The sequence below is a fragment of the Girardinichthys multiradiatus genome, chromosome 6 (assembly GCF_021462225.1).
Source record: "Girardinichthys multiradiatus isolate DD_20200921_A chromosome 6, DD_fGirMul_XY1, whole genome shotgun sequence".
NCBI lineage: Eukaryota > Metazoa > Chordata > Actinopteri > Cyprinodontiformes > Goodeidae > Girardinichthys > Girardinichthys multiradiatus.
Window position 1 is genome coordinate 46,322,261 of NC_061799.1, and position 18,684 is coordinate 46,340,944.

The 18,684-nt window shown below is 43.9% G+C and overlaps 1 protein-coding gene and 1 long non-coding RNA gene across 3 annotated transcripts; both read left to right on the forward strand.

Moving 5' to 3' along the window:
• Positions 1-883: 883 nt before the first annotated feature.
• si:dkey-97a13.12 (jouberin) lies at positions 884-18,684 on the forward strand. 2 transcript variants are annotated; one of them, XM_047367128.1, is made up of 5 exons: positions 884-1,038; positions 1,588-1,625; positions 3,101-3,268; positions 17,265-17,359; positions 17,581-18,684. In XM_047367128.1, the coding sequence occupies exons 1-5, from the start codon at positions 972-974 to the stop codon at positions 17,783-17,785; spliced, it is 573 nt and encodes a 190-aa protein (XP_047223084.1). In that variant the 5' UTR covers positions 884-971; the 3' UTR covers positions 17,786-18,684. The 2 variants fall into 2 exon arrangements, with proteins under 2 accessions (XP_047223084.1, XP_047223083.1); XM_047367127.1 differs by having other exon boundaries at positions 890-1,038; positions 3,098-3,268.
• Positions 10,168-11,613, forward strand: LOC124869362. The gene is made up of 2 exons (XR_007038570.1): positions 10,168-10,248; positions 10,343-11,613. It is a non-coding gene; the product is annotated as an uncharacterized LOC124869362 (long non-coding RNA).

An 18,684-nucleotide genomic window follows, 5' to 3' on the forward strand; every position in this document is an offset into this window, starting at 1 on the left:
CAACATGTGTTGTGAATTGGCGCTATATAAATAAAACTGAATTGAATTGAGTTCTGTTACAGTAGCTGCAGGCTTCTATGTTAAAACTGAAAGATTATAAAGTCTTTAATTAATGTGATTTTAAGTCCTAATTAACTGCAATTAACATCTCTCTAGAACTTGTTCACATTAGGAGGTTGAGATTATTCAGGTGGAAACATGTTTTCAGTCAGCTGTCTACTGGGACTGAGATTTGAAACCGGTTCTGAAGGCAACTTACCCAATTTATTTCAGGTTCGTATTCTGTGAAGCTCAGTCCCTCACAGAAACAAGAAGAGTCTGTACGAGTGTGTTCTGGGAATGCTTTAATCCATGTTAATCTGATCCAGGAACAGTCGTTACATAAACTTGGTCTTGGAGCGACCCTGAACGCAGCACCAAGTTCCCCTGAACTCACCTGCTGGATCTTGAAACAGACAGCTGGATTTTCCCCTTCTGAGTCTGTGGATTGATGCTGGAATTGGACCGGAACATAACACAAAACATGCACACATCAAGTTTTTAAAATATGTCAAACTGGTCCAGTTCTGGAGAAATCCAACCTTAAACTGGTAGGATTTTAAAGAAACATCCAGAAATCCTGGAGTTAGGAAAAACAAACGCTTCAGTTCTACTGAGAGTCAGAAACACGACACCTGCAGAGGTTAGATCGAAGCAGGAAATGGGTCCAGTCAGAATGTTCCGGTCAGAAAATTCCAACATGCTTTAAGGAAGAATCTGGGAAGAACCAGGGAATGACCTGAGGAATATCAGGGAGTATTTCAGCTGCTCAGAATTTCTCCCAGTGAGAAAGGGTTCTGTTGGACGATGATCTTCTGCATGTCACGTCCAGCTCACCTGTAAGACAGTCCGGGTGGTTTAGGGTTCAGTGTGTGTGTGGGATTATCTCTGCAGGTATTTAAACGCTTCCTCAGACTGAGGGAAGTCGCATCATGCAGCAGATCTACACACACCGAGATGAGCAGCTTGAGGTTTTTACCACCGTCTTCTCTCCACAGGGTAACACACACACACACACACACACACACACAGCCAAACATATGCTTCAACCAGCTTTTTTGGTTCTAATGTTGCTGTTGTTCATTAGAATGATTATTGCAGATGTTAAGAGTCCAGAATCTGGAAACCAGTCTTTCCATAGTAACCTGACTGCTGCGTGACTCTGATGCTTATTTTATTTTATTAAACCGACCCAGAATCTTGGCAGTTTTGAAACAGTCAGATTCCAGGGGCTGCAGAACTGTTTCAGGACCAAGCGTTCCTCCATGGATCTTCCCTCTGCAGGATCACGTTTATATCTTCAGCTGTTCTGTCGGCCCGTTAACGAGTCTTTGTGTCTGAGCAGAACGTTAGGATAAAACTAAACCTGACTGACCCACTAAATCTTGCCTGATTCTGATTGATTGCACTGATGGACATTCTTCATACTGAGTTCCCAGTTTACCTGGACAGCACTGTGTCCTCACACCGTTACATAAACACACCTGTGACCAGTGAGCAGGGATTGGCTGATTGATGTATTCTCATTAACACCAGTTTGTCTCTCAGTTTGCAGGACAAGAGTGAGACATGCGGAGGCAGAGAAGGTAACACATCGGACGTTTCCTGGACGCACACTTTCTAGACTCTCATGAACTCACATGGACACACCTGACCTGGACACACACATGCAGACATCCGACACACCCTCAAAAACACACCTGTCCTCACCTGAACATACTTTGTAACACTGTGAAAGTCGTTTCTACTTAAACTCATTATTTGGAAAGTGCCTTGACAGACGTGTTGTGGACTTCCTGTGTCCCCATTGGTTTAAGACACAGGTACCACTCAGTTGAACCGATTCTGATTGGTTTGCAGGTGATTACTGATCAGATTACCAGTTTTAAAAGCATTCTGAGTTTCCTTGGGTCGGATGTTGGAACTTTAATTTAAAAACTTTCTGTTCCTCCTCTGTTTTAATGTTTTAATTTCAATTCAAATTTCAATGGAAATCTGTTGAGCATGTTGAGTTGGGTGGTGAAATTCAGGCCGGACACCCCCCAACCTCCTTCTCTGTGCAAACCAACATGGCCGCCACCCTGTCACCTGGTGAGCACGGTAACAAACCCCAGAACCTCACATTAAAGGCTGTGGATCTCAGCAGGAATCTTTGTGACTGAACAGATCAGCTTCTCTGTTTCCTAAGCGTCCACCTGGAAGATCCAGACCCTGAGTTTTTATTTTTACTCAACTTGTAAAGAAAACTGAAAGTTCGCCGAGATGTTTCAGTCCTCAGAGATAGTCTGCAAGGGAACAAGCTCCTGGGACCAGAGAGACCTGCAGGTTGTGAACAGATTGTTTGCTGTGTTGTTTGCAGCAGATTCATGATGGTTCCTTTAAGAAATGCTTAAAGGGAACCTTCTTGAAGATAACCATACAGACGTCATAATAGTTCCCATTTTTATAGGGCTGTTTGTCCATTTTAAAACCGTCATCAGCTCAGTCAGTCAGTCCAACCTCACCTGTAATCCCTGTGGATCTAGAGGCTCCATCTACACATGGTCATCCACCACAGATGAAGCTGCACCGGGACTAATCTCTGCTGGGATCTTTTGGAGCTTTCACTTTTCATCATCTCCATTTCAAATCACAAGTCCTTAGTGGGTTTTACGGTCTATGTTAGAACCAGGTCCAGAATGTTGGTCAGAGTCTACATAAACAAATGAAGACAAACCTGTGTCATCAGTAATCAGTTACATCATAGTGACCTCTGACCTCTGAGTATTTATTGCAGGCTGAGCAGATTAAACACACTCACAGCGGGGGGGCCTCTGAGCTTTAACTCCTTCCAGCAGCTGATTCCTTAAGGTAGAAGGAGAAAACAAAAATACAAAAAGCACAAACTTTGAGGATTATTAATAAAATGAACTTTGATCATCTGAGATTAGAGGAAAAATCTGCCTTCAGTTTCATAAAGTTGAAGAAAGTTTAACTTTTTCTGAGCAGGACCATCACCTTCCCCTCTCACATGCACACCATCTGTGACAAAGCGTTCTGTCGACTCATTCTGGTCTAGCAGGTGGTGGTGGTCACCAACCAGTACCGGTCCCGCTGGCCCAAAGAGCTGGACCTGGAACAGGGAGATCTGATCCAGGTTCTGTTTAAAGACGACGAGTCCTGGTGGTTCGGGCGGCTCGCGAATGGAGATGAGGGTTACTTTCCATCATCCTGCGTAGAGCTGCTGCAGGTACACACACCTGGATAACACCTGGTTATTAGCTCTTCCAGACCTGGATATTAGCTGTTTACCTGGTTATCACTGGGTTAACACCTGGTTGTTAGTTGGTTGTTACCTGGCTGTTACCTGGTTGTTAGCATGTTGTTACCTGGTTGTTAGCTGGCATTTACCTGGTTGTTAGCAGGTTGTTACCTGGCTGTTACCTGGTTGTTACCTGGTCGTTAGCAGGTTGTTACCTGGCTGTTACCTGGTCATTAGCAGGTTGTTACCTGGCTGTTACCTGGTTGTTACCTGGTCGTTAGCAGGTTGTTACCTGGTTGTTACTTGGTCGTTAGCAGGTTGTTACCTGGCTGTTACCTGGTCGTTAGCAGGTTGTTACCTGGTTGTTACCTGGTCGTTAGCAGGTTGTTACCTGGTTGTTACCTGGTCGTTAGCAGGTTGTTACCTGGTTGTTACCTGGTCATTAGCAGGTTGTTACCTGGCTGTTACCTGGTTGTTACCTGACATTTACCTGGTTGTTAGCAGGTTGTTACCTGGTTGTTAGCAGGTTGTTACCTGGTTGTTACCTGGTCGTTAGCAGGTTGTTACCTGGCTGTTACCTGGATGTTAGCAGGTTGTTACCTGGCTGTTACCTGGATGTTAGCAGGTTGTTACCTGGCTGTTACCTGGTCGTTAGCAGGTTGTTACCTGGCTGTTACCTGGTTGTTACCTGGTCATTAGCAGGTTGTTACCTGGCTGTTACCTGGTTGTTACCTGACATTTACCTGGTTGTTAGCAGGTTGTTACCTGGCTGTTACCTGGATGTTAGCAGGTTTTTACCTGGCTGTTACCTGGTCGTTAGCAGGTTGTTACCTGGCTGTTACCTGGTTGTTACCTGACATTTACCTGGATGTTAGCAGGTTGTTACCTGGCTGTTACCTGGTTGTTAGCAGGTTGTTAGCTGGTTGTTAGCTGGCATTTACCTGGTCGTTAGCAGGTTGTTACCTGGCTGTTACCTGGTCATTAGCAGGTTGTTACCTGGCTGTTACCTGGTCGTTAGCAGGTTGTTACCTGGCTGTTACCTGGTTGTTACCTGGTCGTTAGCAGGTTGTTACCTGGTTGTTACCTGGTCGTTAGCAGGTTGTTACCTGGTTGTTACCTGGTCGTTAGCAGGTTGTTACCTGGCTGTTACCTGGTTGTTACCTGGTCATTAGCAGGTTGTTACCTGGCTGTTACCTGGTTGTTACCTGGCATTTACCTGGTTGTTAGCAGGTTGTTACCTGGATGTTAGCAGGTTGTTACCTGGCTGTTACCTGGTCGTTAGCAGGTTGTTACCTGGCTGTTACCTGGTTGTTACCTGACATTTACCTGGTTGTTAGCAGGTTGTTACCTGGTTGTTAGCAAGTTGTTACCTGGCTGTTACCTGGTTGTTACCTGACATTTACCTGAATGTTAGCAGGTTGTTACCTGGCTGTTACCTGGTTGTTAGCAGGTTGTTAGCTGCCTGTTACCTGGTGGTTAGCAGGTTGTTACCTCGTTGTTACCTGGTCGTTAGCAGGTTGTTACCTGGCTGTTACCTGGTCGTTAGCAGGTTGTTACCTGGCTGTTACCTGGTTGTTACCTGGTCGTTAGCAGGTTGTTACCTGGTTGTTACCTGGTCGTTAGCAGGTTGTTACATGGCTGTTACCTGGTTGTTACCTGGTCATTAGCAGGTTGTTACCTGGTTGTTACCTGGTCGTTAGCAGGTTGTTACCTGGCTGTTACCTGGTCGTTAGCAGGTTGTTACCTGGTTGTTACCTGGTCGTTAGCAGGTTGTTACCTGGCTGTTACCTGGTTGTTACCTGGTCATTAGCAGGTTGTTACCTGGCTGTTACCTGGTTGTTACCCAACATTTACCTGGTTGTTAGCAGGTTGTTACCTGGTTGTTACCTGGTTGTTACCTGGCATTTACCTGGTTGTTAGCAGGTTGTTAGCAGGGGCAGACCATATAACCCAAAGAAGAGCGAAGTCTTTTTTCCTGCTTAGATAAGATTAATCTGAGGCTACCTGCTCAGGTTGGTTACTGAGAAGCACTAAACCTCTTAAGTAGCTCTTCATCTGAATGGAGACTGCTCTCTGACAGACTCTTTGGATTAAACACACTTAAAAAGATCCATAATATGCGTTGGTATAATGGATCCCAGAACTTACTGATCCAAATGATGTGATGTAAAATTAGACCTTTAATCCTCCACAGAGTTTTTATTTTCAGGACACAACACTAATTTATCCAATAAATCCTCCTACCTACTACCTACCTAAACATCCTTCCAACAAAAACCAGTTTGTAACTGAAGTCTGACTGGGATTCAGTTTGGTGTAAATCTGGACGGGTATGAAGTAGAACCGTGTTTCTCCATCCTGGTCCTCAGAGCCTACTGCCCTTCATGTCTTAAATGTGTCTTTGCTCCAGAATTGCCTCCTTAGCCATCAGGAGCTGCAGAGCTGTTTCCTGTTATCAATTTGCTACGTCTTCAGCTCGCTCCATCTCTCTCATTGTGGTGGACCTGTTTGCTGTACATCCAGACCTGCTGGTCTGTCCATAAACTGTGTTTGAATAAAATAATCAAATATTTTCTAACTTCTTGGAAAACTGAAGAAGGAAACAGATGTTCACCTTTCTTTTGTTTATTTCTTCCTGTTCATTGGTTTCAACAGTGTCATTTAATCTCAAATTTCAACTATATCTAATGTGGCTCAGTGGGTGGAGTAGTTGTGGGTTGGATTCCAGCTTCCTCTTGCCACATGTTGGTGTGCCTTTGTGCAAGGTGGGACTCAAAACTGACTCAAATATTAAAAATCTTTTTCAGTTGTGCTCAAAGTTGCTGAACTGAATACATTTTTGGATGTGAATCCCTTTAACTTGATTTCTTTTTTTATGTTGCGTGTCTTTGTTGTTGAGCTGATAAACATACATAATTCATTTTTGTGATGCTAGTTTGTTGTTTTTTATAAAATATCTTTTGGTCTGAGAAAATTTTGACTTGACAACTTTGGCCCATGTGTCAAAACGTTTGGACCACTCTGAATTTGGTCCAATTAAACTGAAACTACCTTTTAAGGGAATTTCACCAATCCAGTCTTAATGAAGAAGATTTGATTTTATTAAGTTTGAATTCATGTTAGATTATATAAGACTGACAATGATAGTAATTATGAAGACTTGTTGCATGGAGACAAAGCTGTTCCTTTAGTCTAAATATAGGTTAGTATCCAAAAAAGATTGAGGTTAGCTTGCTGTTGCTTCCTTGTGGCTCGGAGGACAGGAGAGGTTTCTAACAGTTTCTGACATCCGCCTCTGGATTAGTGCAACAGATTTCGTCTTTAATAGTTGGTTTCAGGCCAAGTTATCACCCTACAAACACGTTGGAAATATCCCAGGCCTTAGATAGTAACTTCACATCATTTCCTGCATAAGTTTCAGTTATTCTTCGGGTCAGCCAGGATGCTCATGGAAACTAGAAGTCAGCCATCAGCACAACCAGGAGAAGCAGAGAGGAGAGACGCTGCTGTCTGGATGGTGGAGCTCCAGAGTTTGCCTGAAGAACATTTTGGGCTTTATGAGGAAATTCTTGTCCCAGCCATGGCAATAATGAGGACCAGGACTTTAAAGCTAGAACCATGGACCTCTGATCGCGATGAAGTCAGTTTTATGTTGGATGTTGGATCTTCATGCTCCATGGATTCAGCAGGTCTTCCTCCAGTTTGACCCGATGAAGACAGTCTGATTACAGGCAGCTGCTCTCTGCCTGCTCCCTCCTCCTGCAGACGCTGGTTCTGTGAAGGACTGTCAATAAATGTCAGAACCAAACCCACTGGTTCATGGGGGTTTAGTTCTGTGTGTTTTGGAGGAAATGTTTGTGCGTCTGATCAGCTGATTTTATGTGTGATCAGCTGGTTTAGGATGTTATTAACTACAGCGCCCCCTACCTGCGTGTAATTCAAAAAGCTGATGTGTCCTTTTTCTTCTCTCTCAGTCTTCAGGCTGGTTTATGATTAGTAAATAGTAAAACGGTCCTTCCGTCCCATGATAAAATACGTCACTACGTCTCAAAGCTGAGCTTCTCTGAAAAGTTCAGATTTTCTAACCCACGCATCTGCCACTTCAGATGCTTGAAATCTCAAAACATGACACACCAGACGCGTGAAACACGTCGTAGGACCTCTAAGCCAACTGTGCCACAAAACGCCACTTTTACCACGCGTCTGGTTAAAAGGTCATGCAAAAAACGCAGTTTTATAAGTCAGAACACCTTAAAATGCAGCGCAAATCCCATCAAAACGCCATTTAATGCGGCATTTAAAGACCACCCGCAGAACGGCATAAAAAACTGTGTTTTTCTGGTCACTGAACGCTGCTTTTTACGCACGACTGCATTCAATGTCCTGAGAAAACGCAGTTTTTTCGCCGCTTTGTGACACTTTTTACGCCGTCTAATGGTGCGTTCACACCGAACGTGGATTCTGCGATAGCAGCGGCCAATTTACATGTTATCCCTATGTAGAGGCGCGTTCAGGAGCGGGCGGTGCGAAGGAGACGGAGGACGTGGTGCGGAAGGCGCGCCAAGCGAAGCGGGAGCGAAGCGATGGGCAAGTTGAAAAATCTGAACTATTTCCTAAATTTGTCTCGCGTCAACCAATCAGGGACTGGATGTGGCTGTGACGTAGGGTGAAAGACCGTAGCGGAGAAGAAGCGGTTGTCAGTGAAGATGGAGGATCAGATCATAGCGGCGGTGAGCGGCAAGCCAGAGTCGTATGACTCAACTAATTACTTTTACCGAGACAAGTACAGAACGGACCTGGTTATGTTCAGGCACAAATATCTTATATTTAGGAGATGTGGACATTAAAAATCGGCTGTTTTTTTTATTTACTCACCAAAGACAGATGGACAGGCGTTCAGCAGCGGGGATACAGCGCCGGTAGTTGGCGTCCCGGAGGCCGATTCGGCTCCCAACGCAGGGCAGCAGATCTTCGAACTGGGTCCTGGATAGACGGAAGTACTGCTGAAATCGGCTGTCATCCAGACGCAGCTCCTGGAGTAGGTGGTGGTAATCTCCGAACTGTTCCCGTCCCTGAAGAATCTGGTGAACGCAGGGACGTCGACGTTGGCGGTGTTTTTCGGCTCTCCACGGGTAAAACACCATAATTATCCGTGAAATCCATGTTCAGTTGAAACCAGCAAGTAGCAGATGGAAGCTCCTCCTATTTGATGACGTGGCAAAGCGTTGCCGCTTGTTGCCAAATGGCAACGCGGAGTTCAAGCGGAATGTCAAGCGGGCAAAAGCACACAAATGAGGCGAAATATTCGCAGAATCCGTGTTCGTTGTGAACGCACCATAAAACGGAGTTTTCTCAAATTAAGCAGGACCCTTATGGGGTAAGAATGCTGTCAAAAACAATGTGTATGTAAAGACAGAAATGTGTGCATATTAGTCAATAGTTGTGCATAAATAAAATCCAAAAGAGTTATTGTATATTTTCTCTATAAAAATACAAAATAAAATGTTACAACTTCAAGAAATTACAAACACAAAGTTCAAGTTTACAGTTGTGGTTTGTTCTTTATGAATACAATATGCTATAACAGTTTATGAATACAATTTATTTTCTATGAGAATATGAATTTACATCAACGACTTGGTGTCACGTGATCTCAGGCTCAGAATGTAGTGGGTGGAGTTATACAATGATGTACAGTAGGTGGCGCTATGCACCTTTGAATTTGTTGCAAACCGCCAGCAGAAGAAGAGAAGAAGCAGCAGCACTACCACTAAGATGATGGACCAAGAGCATATATTAACGACATTAAGACATATAGAAACTTTTTAACATTACCTGACTTTGGACCGTAGTTTCTTGGTCCGTCATCTTAGTGCTAGTGCTGCTGCTTCTTCTCTTCTTCTGCTGGCGGTTTGCAACAAATTCAAAGGTGCATAGCGCCACCTACTGTACATCATTGTATAACTCCACCCACTATATTCTGATCCTGAGATCACGTGACACCAAGTCGCTGATGTAAATTCGTATTCTCATAGAAAATAAATCATATTCACAAACTGTTATAGCATATTGTATTCATAAAGAATAAACCACAACTGTAAACTTGAACTTTGTGTTTGTAATTTCTTGAAGTTGTAACATTTTATTTTGTATTTTTATAGAGAAAATATACAAAACCTCTTTTGGATTTTACTTCTGCACAACTATTGACTAATATGCACACATTTCTGTCTTTACATACACATTGTTTTTGACAGCGTTCTTACCCCATAGCCCTGCCCACACTCTTCTTATCCAGTAAATGTAATCTCCAGCCATCCAATAAGAGAAGAAGAACTGCAGACCCACTACTTCATAACAGATCAACTGTGCTGAAAAGAGATCTGATGTTTTTGCCTAATAAATGTCATAGATTCCGCAGCACTCAGTGTCAGTGTTTGCTTCTGTAATTATCTTAATATTTTAATGTATTTAAAGTCAAAAGCAGAGAAAAAATACACATTAACTGTGAAACAAGTGAAGACCGACATGCAATAGTCGGTCGACTAGTTCCCGTGCGAGAGCCATCTGGTGGAGGAGAAACGTATTACAGCTACTCGGATTTCAAAATTGCATGTCGGTCGTCACTTGTTTCAGGCAGTTATTAATCAGATTGTAGGATTTATAAAGAATTTATTTGTACATTATGGTGGAAAATAGGTATTTGGTCACCCGCAAATAAGCAAAATGCCTGGCCCTCACAGACCTGTAACTTCTTCTTTAAGACGCTCTTCTGTCCTCCACTGGTTACCTGTATTAAAGGCACCTGTTTGAACTCGCTATCTGTATAAAAGACACCTGTCCACAGCCTCAAACAGTCAGACTCCAAACTCAACCATGGCCAAGACCAAAGAGCTGTCAAAGGATACAGGAAGAAAATTGTAGACCTGCACCAGGCTGGGAAAAGTGAATCTACAATAGACAAGCAGGTTGGTGTGAATAAAAACTGTGGGAGCAATTGTAAAATAACTGGAAGACATACCAGACAATTGATAATCTCCCTCCATCTGGGGCCCCACGCAGGATCTCATCCCGTGGGGTCAAAATCATCATGAGAACGGTGAGCAAAAATCCCGGAACGACACGGAGGGACCTGATGAATGACCTGCAGAGAGCTGGGACCAACGTAACAAAGGCCACCATCAGTAACACAGTACGCCGAGAGGGACTCAAATCCTGAGTGCCAGGTGTGTCCCCCTGCTTAAGCCAGTACATGTCCAGGCCCGTCTGAGGTCTGCCAGAGAGCATGTGGATGATAGAGAAGAGAATTGGGAGAATATCATGTGCTCAGATGAAAGCAAAATAGAACTTTTTGGCACAAACTCGACTCGGAGGAAGAAGAATGCTGAATTGCATCCTAAGAACACCATACCTACTGTGAAGCAGGGGGTGGAAACATCATGCTTTGGGGTTGTTTTTCTGCACAGGGGAAAGGATGACTGATCCGTGTTAAGGGATGAATGAACGGTACCGTGTATTGTGAGAGTTTAAGCCAGAACCTCCTTCCATCAGTGAGAGCATTGAAGAAGGAACATGGCTGGATCTTCCAGCATCACAATGAACCCAAACACTCCGCTGGGGCAACGAAGGAGTGGCTCTGTAAAAAGCATTTCAAGGTCCTGGAATGGCCTAGCCAGTCTCCAGACCTCAGCCCCATAGAACATTTGTGGAGGGAGTTGAAAGTCTGTGTTCCCCAGTGAAGTCCCAAAACATCACTGCTCTAGAGGAGATCTGCATGGAAGAATGGGCCAAAATACCAGCTACAGTGTGTCCAAACCGGGTGAAGACTTACAGTAAATGTTTGACCTCTGTCTTTGGCAACAAAGGTTATGCTACAAAGTATTGAGATGAACTTTTGTTATTGACCAAATACTTATTTTCCACCATTTGTTTTTCTCATAGTTGTAGTGAACCTATGATGAAAATTACAGACCTCTCATCTTTCTAAGTAGGAGAACTTGCACAATCAGAGGCTGACTAATTACTTTGTTGCCCCACTGTATTGGTAGATTCTGAAAATGCATTAATAAATCATAGAAATAAACACTGGGAAATAAAAAAGGCAAAACAAAACAACTTTATATTTCTAAAGTTGTTCATAGAAAAATAATAACACAAAACACATTTCTTTTCCTGTATTTAACCAGATTATAACCAACCAAAAACAGAATAAACCTACTTAATGTACAAGTGAGGGAATAAATGTGTGGATAAAAAGATGTCTGTACTGTATTATTGTATTATTTGCACTTTGAGAGACATGTATGAGTAAAGATAAAGAGCCCCTGGATAATTTTTTAGGGCTGTGACTCGCAGAAGGAACAACAGCTGTATGCCTATTTGGGCAGTGTACTTTGATTGAAAATATGTAACATGATAATTCCATGAGATATGGTAATTGGTCATTATATTAGGAAAAAATAGTTGTGTTATTGAACACCAGATAGTTGTATTGATCTTTTCATTAGGACCTTTTCAGAGTTGTATAAAAAACAAAATGATGAGATACAGAATTTCTATTTTAGGGTTCTTATTCATGCCAACTCATAGATTAAGAATCTTTCTAGTAATTGTTCATAGAAAAATAACAGCAAACACGGAATACAAGATTTATTTTCCTGTATTTAATAACATTACAACCACCAGAAAGTTTCTGTAGAGTAGCTCCCGTGCGAGTGCCATCTGGTGGAGGAGAAATGTATTACAGCCACAACTCGGATTTCAAAATTCAATTCAATTCAGTTTTATTTATATAGCTCCAATTCACAACACGTCGTCTCAAAGTTCTTCACAACAGTCAGGTTCATACATTCAAATTAATCCAAACCATTGAACAGTTCAGTCAGATTCAGTTATTTATTCAAATTGGATAAAAAGTTTTTCTATCTAAGGAAACCCAGCAGATTGCATCCAGTCAGTGACTTGCAGCATTCACTCCTCCTGGATGAGCATGTAGAGACAGTGGACAGTCACTGGTGTTGACTTTGCAGCAATCCCTCATACTGAGCATGCATAATTAATGTAAAATTGCATGTCGGTCTTCACTTGTTTCACAGTTAATGTGTATTTTTTCTCTGCTTTTGATTTTAAAGACATTAAAATATTGAGATAATTACAGAAGCAAACACTGACACCGAGTGCTGCGGAATATATGACATTTATCAGGCAAAAACATCAGATCTCTTTTCAGCACAGTTGATCTGTTATGAAGTAGTGGGTCTGCAGTTCTTCTTCTCTTATTGGATGGCTGGAGATTACATTTACTGGATAAGAAGAGTGTGGGCTGGGTCCTGCTTAATTTGAGAAAACGTAAAAAGTGTCACAAAGCGGCGAAAAAACGGCGTTTTCTCAGGACATTGAATGCCGTCGCGCTTAAAAAGCGGCGTTCAGTGACCAGAAAAACGTCGTTTTTTACGGCGTTCTGCGGGTGGTCTTTAAACGCCGCATTAAACTGCGTTTTGATGGGATTTTCGCCGTATTTTACGGCGTTCTGACTTATAAAACGGCGTTTTTTGCGTGACCTTTTAACCAGACGCGTGGTAAAAGTGGCGTTTTGTGGAACAGTTGGCTTGCCATACTCGATGCCAAGACGCATGTCCACATAGACTTTGCATGAAAACCAGACGCCCCTGATGCTCAAATCGCGTTCAACCTGGACGCACCATTAAATACCAGACCTGTCAGTCGGCTCCCTTTGACCAGGGGCCGCAGGGTAGTGAGAACTGGTACCAGAGACCCGCGGTTCCTCCTGGTTTCCCTCTGTACCACTGAGGTCAGCTCCATGCAGAGCTCCAAGATGATTGTCCTGGACAATCTGAACCAGCTGATGAACCATGCATCATCATGTACCAGCAGGTCAGGAGGATCTCCAACTTCTTCCATTGGTGATGTCCTCCAGCTGAACCAAAGCTGCCATCGTTCCACAGATAGGAGCAACTTTAGCAGCTATTTATAGACATGTGTGGTTGTCTCCAACTGGTCCACGTTAGGAACCATCAAACCTGACATGTTAGGAGTTGATCTGCTGATCCGACACCGTTTTCTTCTCATTGAGAATGAAAGTGTCTCTTAGATGATTCTCATGCATTTTACGCTCGATGTAGAAAATGTGCGTAGAGATGTCACTGCAAACACCAACGTTCATTATTGTACATGCTGAGTTGTGTGTAACATATTGCACCACAAGGTTTTTGTGCGTAAGCTCCCTTCATACATGAGCTCCCCGGTCTGGAGTTTAGCAACCCTGAAAAAAGGCAACACGGGAATCCATTTTCATAGCCTTCATTTCTCACTCCCAGCTACCATCAGAACAAAGGGCAGAGGAAGAGTTGAACTGAACCCTTACTGGACCAGTGTTGCTTCAGGTCTGGCTGTACTGCTTGGGAAGCATTTCTGGTTCTGCTGCTTTGAGATTTTGAGATTCCTTCAACAGTCACGAAGCCTTATGAAGCTTTTCCTGTGTGAAACAAATTTGGCGGCCATCAGAAATGGGTCTGCATCCATACAGCGTGTTGTTGAGCGTTTTATAGGATGTGGCGTCCAACTTTTATTGCAAAGGGTCCAAAGCAATCCATACCAGTGGACCAGGATGAAGATTTATGACTACATGGGAAATGTTTGGAAAGCCTCTGGTTGTCCATCTTCTAGCTACCCTTCTGTCCTTCTGAGGGAACGTGTGACAGGCACCTACATCACTTCCTGTCACTATGATGTTTTTACTTTCAGAGAACTGAATCAGTCACCTTCCAGTTTCTGCAGCTTCTTGATTATTATGTCCTCTCCATGTCTGTCAAGCTGTTGCGCTGAAGTCTGATGTTTAAGGTCCGATTATAATCACATCCTCCTTTCTTATCTACTGTTCCAGGTCATCAGTCCAAGACCTCACAGCTGTTTGATTTTTTTCCATCAGATCCAGAACCTTTGCTCTACTAATTTTCACCGACAGTCTTTCCCCAGGCTTCCACGTTTTCTTCATATTTGTTGCTTTGCTATTCTCTGCACAACCATCGTTCACAGTGTGGTGGAGCAGTGGGTAGCAAGCCTTCTGGTGACAGGTGATGGGCCCGGTTCCAGCCCGGTGCTGGGCCTGGTGGCAAGGGGCAGTTTGTTAACCTTTCTCATCGCTATTCACAGCAGCAGGTTTGTCATCGGAGCTTCTGGCCTGACGAGATTATTCTTCCTCTCTGTTCATCTGCGCAGGGCGCCTCTGAGTGCGTAATTGCGCATGAGAATGCGGGTTTGAAGTTATTCTGTGAGCAGATGCTTTATGTTTGTGGTCCAGACGGGCCCAGCGAGGCAAAGACTACATCGTGCTTCGCCTTTAATCAGAATAATGGATTACAGGCCGCTGTGCAGAAGGGAGAGCTGGGTGCCATCAGCGTCTAGGCTGACGTCACAGCAGCTTGTTAACTGTGTTGCTCAACGTAGTTCAACGGTTGCAGCTTAGAAACCGGCCAGTCAATATTAACACTAAAAAAGACAAAAATGTCTGTCGATGAATTTATTAGAGGTTTGCGTCCCTTGATCTTTTTATTCTTTTCAGAGACTCACCGTGTTTGGTAAGAGATCTGTATGCTAATTTTAAAAACATAATATCACATAACTGTTAAACATTTCTGTGCATAAGAATACATTATTTTCCAAAGATTTCACTTAATTCGTTTTGGGTTTTTTTCCAGTTTCTTAGCTATATTCAACTGTTTGTTTCAATTATTCTTTGGTGACATTAAATCATTTTTTAGTGTACAAACCAAGCCCTGCCAAATATCCACATTCATAAAATGTAATGAAACTGATCCGTCTCTAATTGCTCTGCAATAATAATGTAGTTAGTTTACTTACAAGGTTAAAACATAGTTTTTCTCACCACATGGAATAAACTGCCTTAAAATTGTGGTTTTTCACCTGTTAAAAAGTGATTTTAGCCTCAAGTTTGCAAATGGATTTAATCAGCCTTTTAATGTCTTTACCATTGTGTCCGTTACATCATGTGCAATTACAGTTACAGAGTGTGTGCGCTTCTCTGGCAGATGATCAGTTATGCAGGGTGCGGCGCTGATGTTGTCAGGGTTAAGCGCGCGACCCTATGAAGAGGCTACAGTCCTCAAAGCGGCCGTCCTGGGTTCGAGTCCCGGACCCAGCAACATTTGCCAAATGTCTCCCCCTCTCTCTAACCCTCTTTCCTGTCTGCCTACTGTCAAAAAAGAAATAAATAAATAAAGGCCACTAGTCCTGAAAAAATATCTTTAGATGATCAGATATGCACACCTCTGCATGATCAGGTTTGTGCTTCAGCAGCAGATGATCTCACTGACAGCGATGATGCTGGAATGATCCAGACGCAAGTAGAAAAGTGTTGCAAGGAGTTTCATCATAGGGGAGATGTCATGGCTTCTGTTTGTGATCGGTTCCAAATCAGACCTTAGATAATCCTACACAGAATCCTCTGTTCTCATCTAGTTTTAGTATTTTTATTTTTATTTTGGACAACCCAAATCTGTCGACACATAAACAGAATGTTCTTTCTCCATCATCTGTCATTCTATCTATGGAACACCTGGAACACTGCGGTAGTCTCTATTACTCCTCCTCTGCAGTTGGCCAGGTGTGATGGTCATGTGGTAGGACAGGTGTGATGGTCATGTGGTAGGACAGGTGTGATGGTCATGTGGTAGGACAGGTGTGATGGTCATGTGGTAGGACAGGTGTGATGGTCATGTGGTAGGACAGGTGTGATGGTCATGTGGTAGGACAGGTGTGATGGTCATGTGGTAGGACAGGTGTGATGGTCATGTGGTAGGACAGGTGTGATGGTCATGTGGTAGGACAAGTGTGATGGTCATGTGGTAGGACAGGTGTGATGGTCATGTGGTAGGACAGGTGTGATGGTCATGTGGTAGGACAGGTGTGATGGTCATGTGGTAGGACAGGTGTGATGGTCATGTGGTAGGACAGGTGTGATGGTCATGTGGTAGGACAGGTGTGATGGTCATGTGGTAGGACAGGTGTGATGGTCATGTGGTAGGACAGGTGTGATGGTCATGTGGTAGGACAGGTGTGATGGTCATGTGGTAGGACAGGTGTGATGGTCATGTGGTAGGACAGGTGTGATGGTCATGTGGTAGGACAGGTGTGATGGTCATGTGGTAGGACAGGTGTGATGGTCATGTGGTAGGACAGGTGTGATGGTCATGTGGTAGGACAGGTGTGATGGTCATGTGGTAGGACAGGTGTGATGGTCATGTGGTAGGACAGGTGTGATGGTCATGTGGTAGGACAGGTGTGATGGTCATGTGGTAGGACAGGTGTGATGGTCATGTGGTAGGACAGGTGTGATGGTCATGTGGTAGGACAGGTGTGATGGTCATGTGGTAGGACAGGTGTGATGGTCATGTGGTAGGACAAGTGTGATGGTCATGTGGTAGGACAGGTGTGATGGTCATGTGGTAGGACAGGTGTGATGGTCATGTGGTAGGACAGGGGTGTGATGGTCATGTGGTAGGACAGGTGTGATGGTCATGTGGTAGGACAGGTGTGATGGTCATGTGGTAGGACAGGTGTGATGGTCATGTGGTAGGACAGGTGTGATGGTCATGTGGTAGGACAGGTGTGATGGTCATGTGGTAGGACAGGTGTGATGGTCATGTGGTAGGACAGGTGTGATGGTCATGTGGTAGGACAGGTGTGATGGTCATGTGGTAGGACAGGTGTGATGGTCATGTGGTAGGACAGGTGTGATGGTCATGTGGTAGGACAGGTGTGATGGTCATGTGGTAGGACAGGTGTGATGGTCATGTGGTAGGACAGGTGTGATGTGCATCAGGACAGAGATGATCTGAGCTGGGGCAGGATATGGATTTTGGTTTTGTTTTTGTGTTAAATTGAACATACTGCAGCAGCTGATTGGCTGACAGCCAACAATGACGTGATGTTATTTGTGCTGCAGGACAGCGAGTTGTCCAGAGCCACGCCCACACAGTTGAGGAGGGGCTCTGTACCTGCAATGGTTCGGACACGAGGCGCCCCCTGTGGCTGCACCAGGTAACTTGAATGACACAATGCTTGTCTGCACACTAATTTCAGTTTAAAGTCACCCTGTCTCCATCAGCGGGCAATTTAAACTGAACAGACTGGTGAAGTCATGCTGTAGCAAATGTTTGCTTAAACACCCTGCAGATCACTTATATTGACCTATGAAATCTTCCAGAGTGACAAGATCACTTCTGAACTGACTTCTGACCCAGTACTATGTGTCATTACAGCGGTCGCAGCACTCCCAAACTACTGAGGAAAAACAGCGTCCAGCAACCCTCAGAATCCAGGGTGTCTGGAGCATCAACAGCTCCTCTGCGCTCCTCCAGCTTCTTCTGCAGAGTCCTGGCAAAGTCCAGGAGGAAGAGCTGCCCCCTCCTGCCCAGGGCCCACCTGGACACGAGCTCCGACAACACCGCCTTCCAACCAGATTAGATTACCCTAATCACAAGCAGAGTCCCAGAAAAATGATCAAGTTTTAGTTTTTCTGTAAATATAATCAGGCTTCTGTAGCAACATCAAAACCTGAAGACATAAGAAGATATGATGAACCCCTCATAGGCCCAGGGCACAGGATCTTCATTGGATCCCGGGTCCCTGAATTGGATCTCGGGTGACCCGACACTATGTTGACATCAAGTCTCTAATCCGTGATCTCCCCAAAAATCCAAGTTCTGGTGGACTCTAACTCTAATTTAGTGTTCAAGATCCAAGTTAACTGGTCCAAGTCCACAAGAAGTCATGAAACAAGTACCTGAGGAAATACCCAGTCTCAGGTCCTTGTCAGCTTCAGGTCTGAGTCTGAGTGCAGCCTGAACTGAGCCGAGTCCACCAGTGGTTCCTCAGGGACGTTGTGTCTGGCTGTGCTGCGGAGAACCCTCCTGCCCACAGCTAGAACCGTCTGTGCTGATTCTGAAGAAAGTAAGACATTGACAGTTATGCATTGTAAAATATTAGGATGAGTGGAATTCCTGCTGCTGATCAGAACCTGTTAGATCTGTCTGTGGTTGAAATCAGACCTTGGTTCTGTTAAAGAGACAAACACAAGAAGACATTCTGAGTGTTTCCATCTGGGCCCTTTATTTTCACAATCAATCATCAGAGTCACGGTCAGGTCCAATAAAAACTCCCCTAAAGGTAAAATCAGGCTTAGAGTTCAGACGGGTTTGGACTTTCACACAGAACTTCATGTGGACTGCGTCATGTACTAAACATTCAAATAAAAACATTACAATATGAACTGATCAAATCTAATGCAAGGTTCTGGTTTCATCAGTTCTGATGCAAAGTGCAAAGGTTCCACATAAAGTGCCGTCAAAAATAAAGAAATTTCC

Coding starts and splice junctions, on each gene's coding strand:
- si:dkey-97a13.12 (XM_047367127.1), top strand. CDS start 972: ATGCAGCAGATCTACACACACCGAGATGAGCAGCTTGAGGTTTTTACC. Junction 1,039..1,587: donor CACCGTCTTCTCTCCACAGG/GTAACACACACA, acceptor TTTGTCTCTCAG/TTTGCAGGACAAGAGTGAGA. Junction 1,626..3,097: donor GACATGCGGAGGCAGAGAAG/GTAACACATCGG, acceptor ATTCTGGTCTAG/CAGGTGGTGGTGGTCACCAA.